General features: G+C 40.8%; 1 protein-coding gene across 5 annotated transcripts in view; it reads left to right on the top strand.

Moving 5' to 3' along the window:
* Positions 1 to 985: 985 nt before the first annotated feature.
* fnbp1l (formin binding protein 1-like) overlaps positions 986 to 14,290 on the top strand; it is a 59,019-nt gene continuing 45,714 nt past the window's right edge. For 4 of the 5 annotated variants that reach the window (XM_034237347.1, XM_034237349.1, XM_034237348.1 and 1 more), the window contains exon 1: positions 986 to 1,135. In XM_034237347.1, coding sequence (XP_034093238.1) covers positions 1,112 to 1,135 — 24 coding nt within the window. In that variant the 5' untranslated portion in view covers positions 986 to 1,111. The remainder of the gene's footprint in view (positions 1,136 to 14,290) is intronic. The other variant, XM_034237350.1, reaches the window with a different exon arrangement.

Raw genomic sequence — 14,290 nt, 5'->3', positions numbered from 1 at the left:
AGTCAGCGAAAAGATTTAATTAAGGCTTCCAAACCTAGTTTTTTGTTGGAAAAGTTAAATGGGAAAAGTTAATAATGTATAATAGTCTACTATACTTCATAGACAAATTATATGTATAAAGTAAATGTATGTGTGAAGCAATGTGTAACATTAATTGCGAACAGACATTCCAAATGTGGTCTTTCATTTAAACTCATGAAATGAATTCCATGCCAAAAGACAATCCCAAACCAAAGCAACAATTATAACATCTGCGGTAGGTCTATACATTAAACTACATTTTCACTGAGAATAAGCTCATCAAAAAGCCATGTGCAAGCTGTATCCATTTCACCTATTTGTTTTTTTGAACACATACCAAAAGATGTGTAATTATCTTGAATGATTTGGAAAATGTCAATGAATTCAAAATGTAGGCTATGTTTTTTATCAAGATTATTTTAGATTAATAGCTATATTTGGCTACAGTAACGCAAAAATGACCAGCCCACGTTGATGTAAATCACCTAGATTCAATGACAAAATGTAAAAAAAACCGAATAAACAATTACAATGATGAAAAATAACAACTCCTGGAAAATTACTGTATGGCTAAAGGTCGAAAATCACTTGTTATCAATATTGTAAAATACCATAGAAAGACTAAATAAACCTAATAAACATTTTATTCGTATGCCTTGACAGTGGATTTGTATTGATTTGAAATATCTTCTTCACTACATGGAACCAATTGATCAATATTAAATAATGTTGAGTATACTCAACATTATTTAATATTGATACATGCAACACTATGAATTACATACAAATACATGCTGTGAATTGTTGCACAAGCTCATAGTTTAATCTCTTTTTTATGTATTCATGTTTATGTTGGTCTTATCAAAACGATATAAGAATAAACATATTTTTGGGGCTACTGTGATCCATGATTCCTGTTTTGTGCAGCCCTGCTGATTCAGGCGGATAGAGCTGCAGCAGAAGGAGGAGGAGAAGGAGGAGTGTGTTTGTGGGCAGACAGTCGCAGGACCAGAGTCCCAGCGGCAGTTTAGGAGAGTCTGAGCGGGGAAATCAGCGTCCAATACGGGATAACTCAGAAGAGGGATCCGCGATGAGTTGGGGAACGGAACTCTGGGTATGTTTAAACTCTTTAAACTGTGTTTGTGACTAAGTGTTTGGCTTGTTTGCGGTCTGTCCTGGTCCGGTCAACACACCGACTGTTGGGAAACCGAGTGGAAGAAAGGTGCCGTGTTACCTTTTAGCTTTGTGTGAAAAGGCGAGTGGCTAACATTGACGCTAGCTGGCCGGCTGTGCAGTTAGCCGGCGAGGCTAAAGCTAAAGCTAATCCGCGGTGCACCTTAACGGCTGTGACAGCGGCGGAACAATAGACTGCAGACACACGGGCACGGGAGCCGGGGCGGGGGTCACGCTGCTTTCTCCGCCTGGTTACTTATAAACTTGAATTATATAAAAACTGCTGAATTGATGTTTTTGTTTTATTGGCTAGTTACAAAGTTGTATGTTGAGGTTTATTTGAGTGTCACACCCTGTTTCAAGGAGAAGCTGGCAGGGATTCCTGGTAGCAGAATCCCGACACAGACCTGCGTCCTGTTCGGTTTACCTAAAATAAACATTACCTTCAAAGCTACTGGTTTATCTGAAGGGCATCACATGGCCCTTTGTTGCCACTTATCCAATCTTTTGTCTTAACTTCCATGTAATTAGAAGTGGCTCATGAATCAGCCAATACAACTCACTTCCCAACGTCTACCCTGTATTTCTGGCTTTTATAATTGAACGTGTAGCCAAATACACATTAGTCATATAATCACATTTGTATTACTTAAATCATGAGTTGCTACTGCTCTTTTCTATATACAGTAGATATCAGAGTATGTGAACATGTCTTTTTCAGTTAGTTCCTTGAGCCAAATTAGATATTATGATCTGGTTTAATTTTGTGTTACAGCATAGAGATAATTTATGTAATATTTTATATTTGTTTAAATTAGAGTCATATGACATACTGTGTTTTTTGGGGTGTTGGCCATCACAAGCTGTTGCAACCAGAGAGGCAACCAGCAGCATCCTCTGTGTGTGTGTGTGTGTGTGTGTGTGTGTGTGTGTGTGTGTGTGTGTGTGTGTGTGTGTGTGTGTGTATAGAAAGGGGGGGGGGGTAAATCCCCCTTAGATGATACTCCTCCAGCTGACCTCAGTGGTTATTATCTTCAGTTTATTATAAGCTATTTTTTTGCTTGCTCAGCCCTCAAATTTAACATGACCATGCTGCTACAGACAAATAGATAACTGTTTGCTTGTCTGTGATTCCAAAGGATTGCATACATAATACAAATGTGATTTGTCAGTATTTCAGTGTTTGTTATCTTCCATTCATGTTATCCATCCCTTTTTTAATCTCTTTTTTTCTGGGATTTTTTAGACTGTTTCTAAAGGCGTAATGTAGTTTCAGCCAATGTGTTTATCTGAAAAATATTAACTTAAAGTTTTCTGTTTCTAGGCCATTTGATTTAGTTCATGAAAAGGTATCCGTAGCAATAATGGTATAACAAGAAACGGGTATTTAAGCATTTAACCAATCATATTTTCAGATGTCAATATTTTGTTTATTTACTAAAGCTCTATATCACATACAATTCTTTAAAATAAGCTCTAAGAGAACAATCCCAGTGTGAATCAATATGACAAGAAAAACAACCTTATAGTTTAAGTAAAGCTTTAGTAAAAGTTACTACATTTTAAAGTTTAAAATGATGTTCACTTCATCTCCGCATCTTTTCGTCAGTGCTGCAGCAAGGCTAATCATGATCTGTTGAGTGGGGGAACGCCTGCTGACGGGTCGTCATAATCCCCCCCAATCCAATGATGAGATTAATGTGTTGGTTGCCTGATGTCAGATTACAGATGATTGGCTGCCTCATGTCAGATTACGGATTATTGTCCACATAGTGGGGTGTTAAACTACTCTGTTTAACAGATGACTGACTATCTAATGTCAGATGTTATACAATATTGTCTGTCTAATTAAGTAGTAGGTGATTGGCTGTCTGATCTCAAATTAACCTGATTGGCTGTCCAATAGAATATATTACAGTCTTTGGCCAAATATTGATTGATTGATTGATCAATCAATCAAACTTTTATAAACTGTGATATTAAATAAAAAATCTAGAACCAGTACATTTTCAACATTTTATCTTGAAATGAAATTATGATTACACCAAATAGCAAAACAAGCTGTGTTTTATTTAACAATTTTGAGAGGCATGTTATGGCGCATTTCCACTGCAGGGCCTCGCACGGCTTAGTACGGTATAGTTAGTTCTTGGTAGGCCAGGCTCACTTTATGCTGCGTTTCCATTACAGTTTAGGAACTGGGGTAGTAACTATAGTAACGCAGTGTAGGCGGAGCCGTGACGTCATCTTCAATGCGAAACACAAAGGCTGCGTCTCAGGTCGGTTATTTTCATTTCCTCGGTCCTCAGTATCACCGGAAGTTTATTTTGTCTGCGCCATGTTGAGTAGCGTCCCATGGCGCTTATTTCTGCCGGAGGATCGAGGAGCGATAATGGAGGAGCGATAATGGAGGAACCACCAGAACATCCTCCGGTGAAATCCTCAGGCACTCGCTCCGCCCCCCTTACTGTGTATCACTCACTGATTGGACGATGCACTGATCTGATGCTTCTTGACATGAGAGCAGTTTCCCAGCGGAGTGAAGAAAATACATGAAACTCACGAGAGTCACTCCTCAGTTTATACTGTGTTTTGTTTCAATTCATGTATCATTTAGTTACAAATATGTGATATATCTGAACAACAAAGTGGACAAAAATCATTTTATTCATTTATTGGAAACATTTTCATGATCGCTTTTTTCGTTTATTCATTTTAAGAATGGCGTTTTATCTTTTTTGAGAATGAGTTCTTGTTTTATTTATTTGGGTCTACAACAGATGATACAAATGTTTATGTCAGTAAATGTGTGAAAACAACGGGGACAGAGCTGCTGTCAGACATAAGATAAGAGGGACTTTTATTAATCCCTCATGGGGAAATTGTTTCTCTGTATTTGACCCATCCTAGTGTTAGGAGCAGTGTGCTGCCATTTTGAACGGCGCACGGGGAGCAGTGTCGGGAACGGTGCCTTGCTCAGGGACACCTCGATAGCACTTGGTCTTGCCGGGACTTGAACTGGTGACCTTCCAGTTGCCAAGCCAAGTCCCTATCGACTTCGCCACCACCGCCCTGTGTGGTGCCATCACAAACGGACGTCCCTTCACGTGACGCTCCGGAGGAAAGGATGTCCCATTGCTCTTAAAACTCATTTCCCTGCTTCTCGTGGTTTCCTTGCGTCTCTCCATGCTTCCCTGGTGGGAGGGACTAAACGCAGGGAAACGACGCAAGTGAGGGACGCAAGGATTCCATTTAACCGACCTGAGATGCAGCCAAAACCAACATCAGCCGTTAGCTGTTAGCCCTCAGAGCTCACAGCTCTTCATATCTGTTCAGAAACTAGACAAAAGTTAAACAAGTACAAACCACATTCTGCCTGTGTCATGGCGAATACAGTCGCTGGTTTATTTATGTCTGTATAGGCCGTTGTTGTGAGTGTGGACGGTCGGAGCATATATAACGTTAGCTTAGCCGATCTCCATTCAGAAAACACGCATTTTAAAAGGTGTTTCGCCTGCCGTCTGTCTGCAGACTTGTCAAAGCATTAATTCATGGTTTTTACTAACCGGTATCAGTATGTTGTTACTTCGGCATCATTTTGAAAACGTGTATTACAATTAAATCACTGTCAAATATGTTCATTTTGTTGAAGTTGTAGCCCCTTTGCCAGCGATTCTCTCACTAGTTTAGCATATTCAGCCCGGTTGTTGGCGCGGAAAGAACCTGGATTTCGGAGAGCCAGAAAAACCGTGAAACAGTACCTGCTAGCAGGAACTACCCCTAGTGGAAACTTAACAAAAAACGGGCCGGGTTTGGCACGGCACGCTTAAACCGTGCTACGTGCTGCAGTGGAAATGCGCCATTAGAGGTAACAGCTCATAGTAGCAGAAATATGTTTTATTCCTTAATTCCTATCCTTTTGATCATCGTATGAGCCCTCCGTTTTTGAAGGTGCCACAAAGTACATTCCAACCTTTGTGATTGTAAACCAATGCAATAATCATTTATGGTTTTTACAAAAAGCATTATATTAATAGAAAGTGTCTAGCACTCAAGGCAGTATTATTATGTTAAATTAAGCTTGGTGCCTTTGCTTTTCCTCTGGCTCTAACCCAGGTGTTTGAGACATCAGTGATCACAAAGCAAGCGAGGAACATCCTATTACCGCGCTGGCTTCCTGCCCTCCCAGACACACACATAAAGTAGGAAGTGTTGGTCTGAATTAAAGCTCTGTGTGCTTTTGGGGTGTGCGCTCAGTGCCGGGATGCTGCCATGCTGTGTTCTGGTCTGTCTGGTTGAGGTGAGCCGGAGGCCAGCAGAGCAGAGCAGCCAAGACTGACAGAAGGACAAGAGGTTGACGGGTAGTCGTCTCACTGATCGGCCAAACTCAAAGACAAGGATAAGAGGATAGAGGAGGGAAAGGTAGAAGACAGTAAAGGCTTTAAACGGCTGGCTAGACTCTTGATTTTACTTTGAGTTTGTCGGCTGTTAAACTGAGAGGAGACTAAACACCAATTGTGGAAACTCTGATTCAGAGCAGTGAGCAGGTTTTACCCTCTTGCAGATGAAGGGGTCACAACAGTTTGCCTTTCTTTCCTTTATCTGGTGTGTGTGGATTTTGAAGAGGCTTATTACTGTGTTCCCTCAGGTGTTCCGTGCGAGGTGTTGTTGGAGAACAGGGTACTGGGGTTATGTGCAATCATTTGATACTTCGAGCAAGAAGGTGGTTTGTATTCTTGGCATCAGGTGGCCACTGTCTCAGACAAGGCTGCACAATATCCCCACTCCTGTTTGTGATATTTATAGATGCATATATGAAAGCCTAGCCTACAGTATATTAAGGTTTTACCGAGCACAGGGTAGCATATCTGCGGCTTTCACATTGTGTTGTCTTCCTTTATGGCACTATCTAGTAAGATTTGCAGAAAGGGCAATATATTGAATATTGAAGAGACATTTGAAGTGTTGTTGTTTGTGAGACAAAGAACATCTTAATATCAAAGTGATCTTGGTGTTCTTTTTTCCACGTTTGACTCGGCTAGTTTTAGTTGTCTCACAATCAACCCTTGCAGTACTTGCACCATTTAATTCATTATTCAATCGATCAACTAGAAAATGCATTGACAACTATTTCTCTTTTCACGTTTGGACAGCTGATCTGACAAAACAAGCAATTTTGAAATGCTAAACAGTTAACCGATGACCATGGAAGTTCGTTCAGCAGCATTAGTGAGGCAATACTATAAGGCAATACATCTAAAAGTGTCTTCTAAATGCAATTAGGTTAGTCGATTGACAGAAAAATATGCTTTTGAAATGCTGTTTTCAGCTTCTGAAATATGAAAAGCTAATGGCGGATTTGTGTGTGTCTTGATGGCTTTTAATAGACATATAAAAGCTTTAGACATTCACAAATGGTTTGTTTTTTATGTCTTTTTTGTCGTTGAACAAAACCTAAAAATCTCGTAAACCTGCCTTAACCACAGCCAATATTTCTGTCTAACCAAAATCTTATTTCAAAAGTAAATGACTCCGAGACGAGGGAACCTTGGAGTGCCAAAATGCTTGTTCGAGGGTTTATTAATCATTCCTGCTATACCTTATATCTTTGACTTGAGAGTATGAACGATTCAGCTCAATAAGTTCCGCCTTGAGCCACCATTTTTTGTATCTGATTGTCAGGTGTTCCTGTTGTTGAGTTGGGCACTGGTCTGGATCTTAGCAGGCCACAGCGGGTGTGAATGAAGTCATGTTGAAGCTGAGGGCACTGGCCTGGACTTAACAAGCTGTTACATCCAAACGGCCAAGCTCTTCAACACATTGAGTGTTATGTAGAGGCTGGGGGGGGTTTTCTTAGGTGTGAGTAAGAGAACATTTTTTAGGCCTGGATGTGTGAGACTAATTCTTGAAGCCCACATTAGATTTGTGTATGCCCTTGGTGGGAGGGTAAATGTCTTTTTTAATTAACAAAATTGTGCTAACGCGCATGTCCAGGAGACGGGGAGGAAGATGATGGTGGAAGAAGGTGTAAGAGGGCCATAAAGAGGAAGGAAGGGAGGATCTTTTTAATGACATGAGAGAAGGGAGATATTTTCACATCGTGGGAGGATGTGAATTTATGAAGGCAAGTAGAGTTTACACACACTTAATGGACTTGATGAAACATTAATGGTAGCGGAGGAGGATTGGATACTGAAACAGGCCATATTAACTAGGGATGCACGATAATTATCGGCCCGATAATTATCGGTCCGATATTAGGAATTATGACGTCATCCCGATAAACCCGATACCAGTATTAATAGCCCCGATAATATACAATATATTTTTTGGGTAAAAAAAAAGAAAAAAATACTGCGGTGTGGGTGGATTGGGATGAGGGGCGCTTGTTTTTCACTCGGCTCCTCCCGTTTTGCCAGTACTGTGGTATTAGTGGTTTAGAAAGAGGGGAGTTTTTCACAAATCCAGCGCTCCCTAACTCATGCCTGGCTGTGACGTAAATGGTGTGCGGCCATGAAGCCAGGACAGTAAACAAACATGTCGTCGGTGGTATGGGCGTTGGAGCTATGTGCAACTCAAGGCATATGCTCGAACCGGAGCTGCCTGGACGCTGCAATCATGTTGCGCACTATCCGTGCTGAGTGTGCTGACTTTTCGTACAATGTCCCACTGTCTGGCTTCCTGCATAAAGTCAAGTGCTCGGCGCAGTTGTGGCGAAATGTCGCTCCTCTGTTTTCATTTAAACAGCTCCATATCCGTTAGCGCAGCTAGCTAGCACCAGATGCTAACAACAACAATGCACGTAAGGTCTCTCTCTCGCTCGCTCGGGCCACACATACACACACCCTCCCGGTCCTCCAGATGGCCAGTCGGTGCCTGCCGGTGAGCGTGGAAGTGTGGTCTGCCACAAGCGGGTGACAGGAGCGGGGCTGTCAGCATCAGCTTGTAGATGGTATTTTAAACTCGATGCGCTCTGAAACTACGGGGCGGCCAAGGAAAAAAAATACACATGCGTTAATCGAGTTAAAATAATTAGTGGCGTACATTTTTTTTTGGTATCGGTCTTGAGAAGCAGGAAGTTATCGGTATCGGTTTCAAAAAACCAATATCGTGCATCCCTAATATTAACAGGATACATCAAGTATGAATGATTAGAGCAAAATTAGTGTACATTGTATAAAACGATCTACACAGCAGCAATAGGTGCACAACAGCAGCAGAAGCCACTCTACTTACTTACCATTTGGCCCTTTTTTTGTTTTTGGAATGCTTTAATATATATTCTTTATTGAATATTCATCCATCAATTGTATTGAAGTGTAAAGGTGACTCAGTGGAGAGTGTGCTGGGCTTGGAATCAGGGGGATAGCAAGTTCAAGTCCCACTGCAGTCAGCATGTCGTTGTTATCCTGGGCAAGACACTTCCCCCCAAATTGCTCTTGTGGGGATTGTCCACAGTACTGAATGTATGTTAGTCGCTTTGGATAAAAACGTCTAACAAATGACATGTAATTAGGGATGTCCCGATCACCTTTTTTTGCTCCCGATCCGATTCCGATCATTTGATTTTGACAATCTGCCGATACCGATTTTTCCCGATCCGATCTTTATGCAATGCATTAAGAGAAAAAAAAGGAAAAAAGCATTCAAGTTGTCCCTTAAGGTTATTTATTTTATTTAAATGACAGTACCCAACTATCCATTCTATCCAACATGGATATAGCTTCTTTTTTTCACAGCAGCATTGGATCAGTTCAGTTGTGCAGCATTGGATCAAAACAAAAATAAAGCTTATCAGTGGTCCACCATAAAATAACCATGTAAACAAATTGAGTGCAGATAGTGCAGTAACAAAACAAAAATAACTCTACTGGAAAGAGGTAGCTTGACTAGCTTCACAAGTTCACATTCAGTCACAAATAATAAAATAAAAATGTGGCTTAGTGCAGAATTCTAGCCTTAAGACTAACTAGTCTAGTAATAATGCAATGAACAACAGCAGCTTAACATAACATGAATAAACAAAGTATTATATTTCCATCTTACTGGAGTAACACAATTCAATAGTAATCAGCAGCAAACCACTTCAACACGTGTGTTTCGGTGTATTCACGGCATTATTTTTGTTATTCTACCGTATTGTTGTTTTATAGTTATTTGTTAATGTAACCCAATTTGTGTTCTTTGAAATTGAAAAGGATATCGCATTGTGTTTGTTACTTTCGTTGCAGTTGTATATGTCTTAAGTGTAATTTGGCTTGGCTTTCTATTTGTGGACATGCTTTTATTTTGAAGGAGAGGTAGCGCTGTTGACAGGAAGTTGTTGTTGCTTTGGAAACAACGTGACGGAGATTAACGGAGAAAAGTAATATCTACATATAAAGACGGAGAAAGTAAACGATAACGTTGATGGTTAAGTGTTAGCACCCCCCGAAGAGGCACAAGCTCTTACGTTGATATTGGAGATTTCAATAAATTCAATTTGAAAAAAAGAACGGGGAAAAAACGAATTTCCGAATAACGAAATTGAAACCCGAATAGTACTCCAACGAACGAATATTCGGATATTCGGGTACAGCCCTAGTGTACTCGCCGTGTTGTTGTTGGTGGTGTTTGTTTCTCAGGTGGCGTGTTGGATTGGTCGTGTTGAACGTAGCTCTGTTCTTTCCACCACGCGGAACCTCCTTCTTGCAAACATTGCATCTGGCTGTTACACTGCCTTCGCTTTCAATTTTATAATACTTCCAAACTGCTGACATTTTCTCTGTCCCGACTCCCGAGTCACCAGCTGAACGTAGCCTCTCGTTAGCTTACTGCTACTATTAGACACTGCGCCCACTCTGTTGCCAGATTTGAGAGAAATAAGCAACCAGGTCTGAAAACAAGCCCAAAAGAAGCAACACATACATGATGTTGTGTAATTTAAAACCAAAACTAAGGCCTCAGGATGACTTTAAGACGTGAACATGGTCATTTTTGTTTTGTAACATTAAATAAAAATAAATAAATTAAAAAAAAAGATTCCCGATCCCCGATCTTTTAAAAATCGGATCGGGACATCTCTACATGTAATGTAATAATGTAATGTAAATTAGGTCATTCTGATCAACAACGTATCTGTTATTACTAGACATTGTTATGTGGACACTGTATTTCGTCTTTACTTTTCATAGATTAAATGATGGCAGCCATGCCAACTTTTCCATTGTTGTAATCAATACATAATGATGTTGGCGCACCTTGTATCCCAGGTATAATTTTTAATATACATTGTGCCAACACAGATCCATACATTATCAATAATTAAATCAGAATTTGGTCATGGTGTCGGCAGTTTAGGGGAGGACAAATGAACAAACAAAGGAAGGCAGTGACAAATGAGATAATTAACTTCCAAAAGGAAGAAATTAGTGATAGATAAACAAATCTATATTCCTCTGAATCTAACTATGACTTTCTGTGGGACGCAACACAGAGCTGCTGCTTTCTTTCGCTTTATTTCAGAATCTGTCCCCAATGCGCCTCTCACCCCCTCTCTTCCTTCCTCTCATCCTCCCTCTCATCCTCCCATCGCCCCCTCTCTTCCCTCTGGATGCAGTCACAGCTGTATCCACATAGCCAGCTGTTTGGCAGACAAGCTCTTCTTGGATTCAGACACCTGTGCACCTGTCAGACCAATGCAGTGACCCTGAATAAACCCTGTTCTCTGTCAGTGTAAATGGGCCAACACGTGTTTTATGACCTGGCTTAGGGACCTTCCTCAAAATCAGGGCTTACCTGGAGGGTAATTTGTCAATTTGTGTCATGAAACATACACACAAAGCATCGATGGAAGCCGCCTTTGAAAGGAAGTGAATAAAGTATGGCCTATTGTTACAGTGTGCCAGATATCTGTTGCATGTCTTTTTTGGTTCATTGTGTTTCCTCATAAAGATGAATTATTATCATCATCTACAATTGTTGTATCTATTCTTGCAATATCTGTGTATATTATAATTGCTTTCCAGGAAGTAAGATCTGAATCACCAAAGACGAAAGCGCTTCCAGACGTCTCGGTTTCATGACTTATGTAGATGCAGGGTTTTGGTCAGAGTTGTAGCTGCATTCACTGTTTGATGTCCTCCAGGAGTCACTTTGTCAACTGTTTATTAGTCAGTTACTTTATTAGCCAGCGGATACAAATTCAGGATTTTGGACACATGGAAAATTGGAAGATGTAGGGAATGTTTCTTGGGAAATGTCCCTAGATTTCCAACCCAGTTATTACATTAAGCCTCTGCTGTCAGTCTGCTTGTGAAACATGCTCACAGACTGTAACTCAATACTGATGGCATTCCATTTTGTTGTCCTTGTTTATTAATTGTGACATCTGGTAGTTTCAAAGATATTTAATATGATTTGAAGAGGGTTGGGCAGTGTCAGAATATAACAATTGTTTACTGTTATCTTATAGTAACTAGCCATTTAATGGTGTCTTGAGGCAGAAAAATGCTCAATTAGTATAATGTCCCTAATTATTCGGTAATTCCATATTTTTACATCTGAGTGTTTGCTGCTTGATTGTGTTATGCGATCTACCAAGAATGCTTAGGTTTTGGACTGTTTGTTGGATAAAACAAGCAATTTTAATGACTTCACATTGAGCTTTAAGACACAGTTTGTTCACATGATATAGACAACACACAATGAAAAGAATCATCAGCTCTGTAGCCCAATATGACTTGGCATCGAATTGCCATCTCCCTACTGTATAATATGCCCTAAAATGATCATTTCGCTCACTAGGCTATCCTCTGTTGACTACATTGGTAGATATCTATGTCCTGGCTATGGACTAGGGCTGAATGATTAATCGATTTTAAATTGAAATCGCGATTTTAAATGATGCGATTATCAAATCGCAAAGCCTGCAATTTTTTTTAAACATTTTTAACAATTTTTTTTTTTTTTTACAATTTTTCTTTCTTTCTTGTGTGTCAGTCATCCACACCAATCAGAAGTGCTGTGCTCCACATGTACCAGCCATTGCTAATCAATCAGAAGTAGCCCATGATAGAAGGTGATAGACAGATTGATCCAATCACCTGCCAAGTGCTTCTGAAAGTGTCCGCCCTTTCCAAATGGCTTCCAATGGAGCTTTAGACCCCGGCCACACGAGGACGAAAACGGCTAAACGCATAGGATTAACGCAAACGCAATCGCAAACAAGCTTCCGTCCACACGCAATAGTTATCCGGATAGTGTCTGCCCACACGAGACCGCTCCGTTTAGCTCCAACCACTGGAGAAGCTGCAGTACATATGCAGGAGCCTGTACGTGGCGCTGTAACTTCCTCCACAAAAGCAGCGAAGAAGCATGGTTGTCATGGTTGCCCTTCTGTTTATTCTCCGCGGTGGGGGCCGAGGGAACCGGGCAGAGTTTTTCGCCAGTCAACGTGTATTAAAGTTTAAATCTTCCGACAAAATTATAAAAGTGCCGGTCAAAGGTCTTCTTTGTTATTTATTGAGCTTTAAAACAAATGAATAATGACTCTATATAATATAATAATAAAATACACGGAGCCTCTCTTTTTCCTCCCTCTCTTTGGACAGCGTCAGTGTCTGTCTCATGCAGCAGCTGATCCAGAGTGACCCGGCCGACAGTAAAAATAAACATATTTATAACTAGTTTAGGTAGTTTGAGAGGTGTCTCCGTCCTGTCAGATTAGACTTCACTCGCGTTTATGTCCATATCGAGAGAAAGATAAATAATCTGAATTCAGTGTGCAGTTTACTTTGACGCGGGGGTGAGCAGCAGAGGTGGGGAGAGGCGGGGCTATTGCGCAATCATTATCAGAAAATGATCGTATAGGGCGCACACACGGAGCTGTTTGACCCCCCAGAGCGTTGCGTATGCCGTTCTATCCACCTTGGGACCCGTTATCGTTTCCTCAGTTGTTTAGTGCCGTATGCGGTCGTCCTCGTGTGGCCGAATGGTCTATATAATAATATATAATAATATAATATATATATATATATATAAACAGTAACGCAAACGGCCGTTTTTGTCCTCGTGTGGACGGGGCATCAGATGGTTTGGTGAAACAAACCATCTGGGTCAGGTTAGTAATGCTCCATCACATGTTTCTATTACAGGGTGAATCTTAAACTGAAGCTTGACTTTAAAGCAACCCAACGGAAGTTTCATGTAAGTTTAGTTCTTTCACTCGTAGCTCGGGCTGCGGGGGTGCTAGAGACGGGAGTACGTTGATACGACCTTCCTAGCCGGAGTTATGGCCGCATTTTACAATAAACTTCCGTTGGGTTGCTTAAAAACAAATATCGCAAATCGCAATCGCAATATTTGTCAGAAAAATCGCAATTCGATTTTTTTTCCCCAATATCGTGCAGCCCTAGCCTGCGGTGAACAACTTGTTGAGTTGGTGATGTAGAAGGGAGATGTCCTCCAACTGATGTCCTTTGGTTGCTGTGTACTAAACACATCAGCTGCCTGTCAAACCTGCTCACCTCAGCTGCACTGATGCTATCTGCTCTGTGGACCGACAAAATACCAAATTACTGTGACAAAGAATTACAGAGATATAACATGAAGAGTTTTTGTGAAGAAAGCCCAGTCTCTTCAGGTTGTTGGTTCAGCTCCATGTTTAGTGATCTAGCTCTCGGTTTCTAGAGTACCATTACCTCCCTTAGCTACCAATGTTAGCGCGTGTAGAATAAATCAAGCTTGAATGAATCGAGAACCTTTTTGTTCCCTGTTTGTGGGTGTGAGGAACGACCAGCGACTGTGTGTTTGCTATGTGACAGAAAACCAATAGCTCTTCCTTATCCCATTGTAGAGTTGATACCTCTTACACCAAAACTCTTCATGGCCCTACTCAACATGACCCCCCTACCCAAACCCTTCCTCCTTTCCCTTGGGATGAATAATTCTCCTGCATAAAAACTTTTATTAGAGTTTCCCACAGGCTAAGATAGAAGTATTTTAAATTGGTTTAATGTCAGTCTCGAAATAGACTTTAGTGACGGGGAGCTGCTGTGTGAAAAAAGTGTTCTACCGGGATCCTTATGTTGTCTTTGTTTGAGTTAAACTGGATGTA

The sequence above is a fragment of the Gymnodraco acuticeps genome, unplaced genomic scaffold (assembly GCF_902827175.1).
Source record: "Gymnodraco acuticeps unplaced genomic scaffold, fGymAcu1.1, whole genome shotgun sequence".
NCBI classification, from domain to species: Eukaryota; Metazoa; Chordata; class Actinopteri; order Perciformes; family Bathydraconidae; genus Gymnodraco; species Gymnodraco acuticeps.
This window is presented reverse-complemented; position numbering and strand designations above follow the sequence as displayed.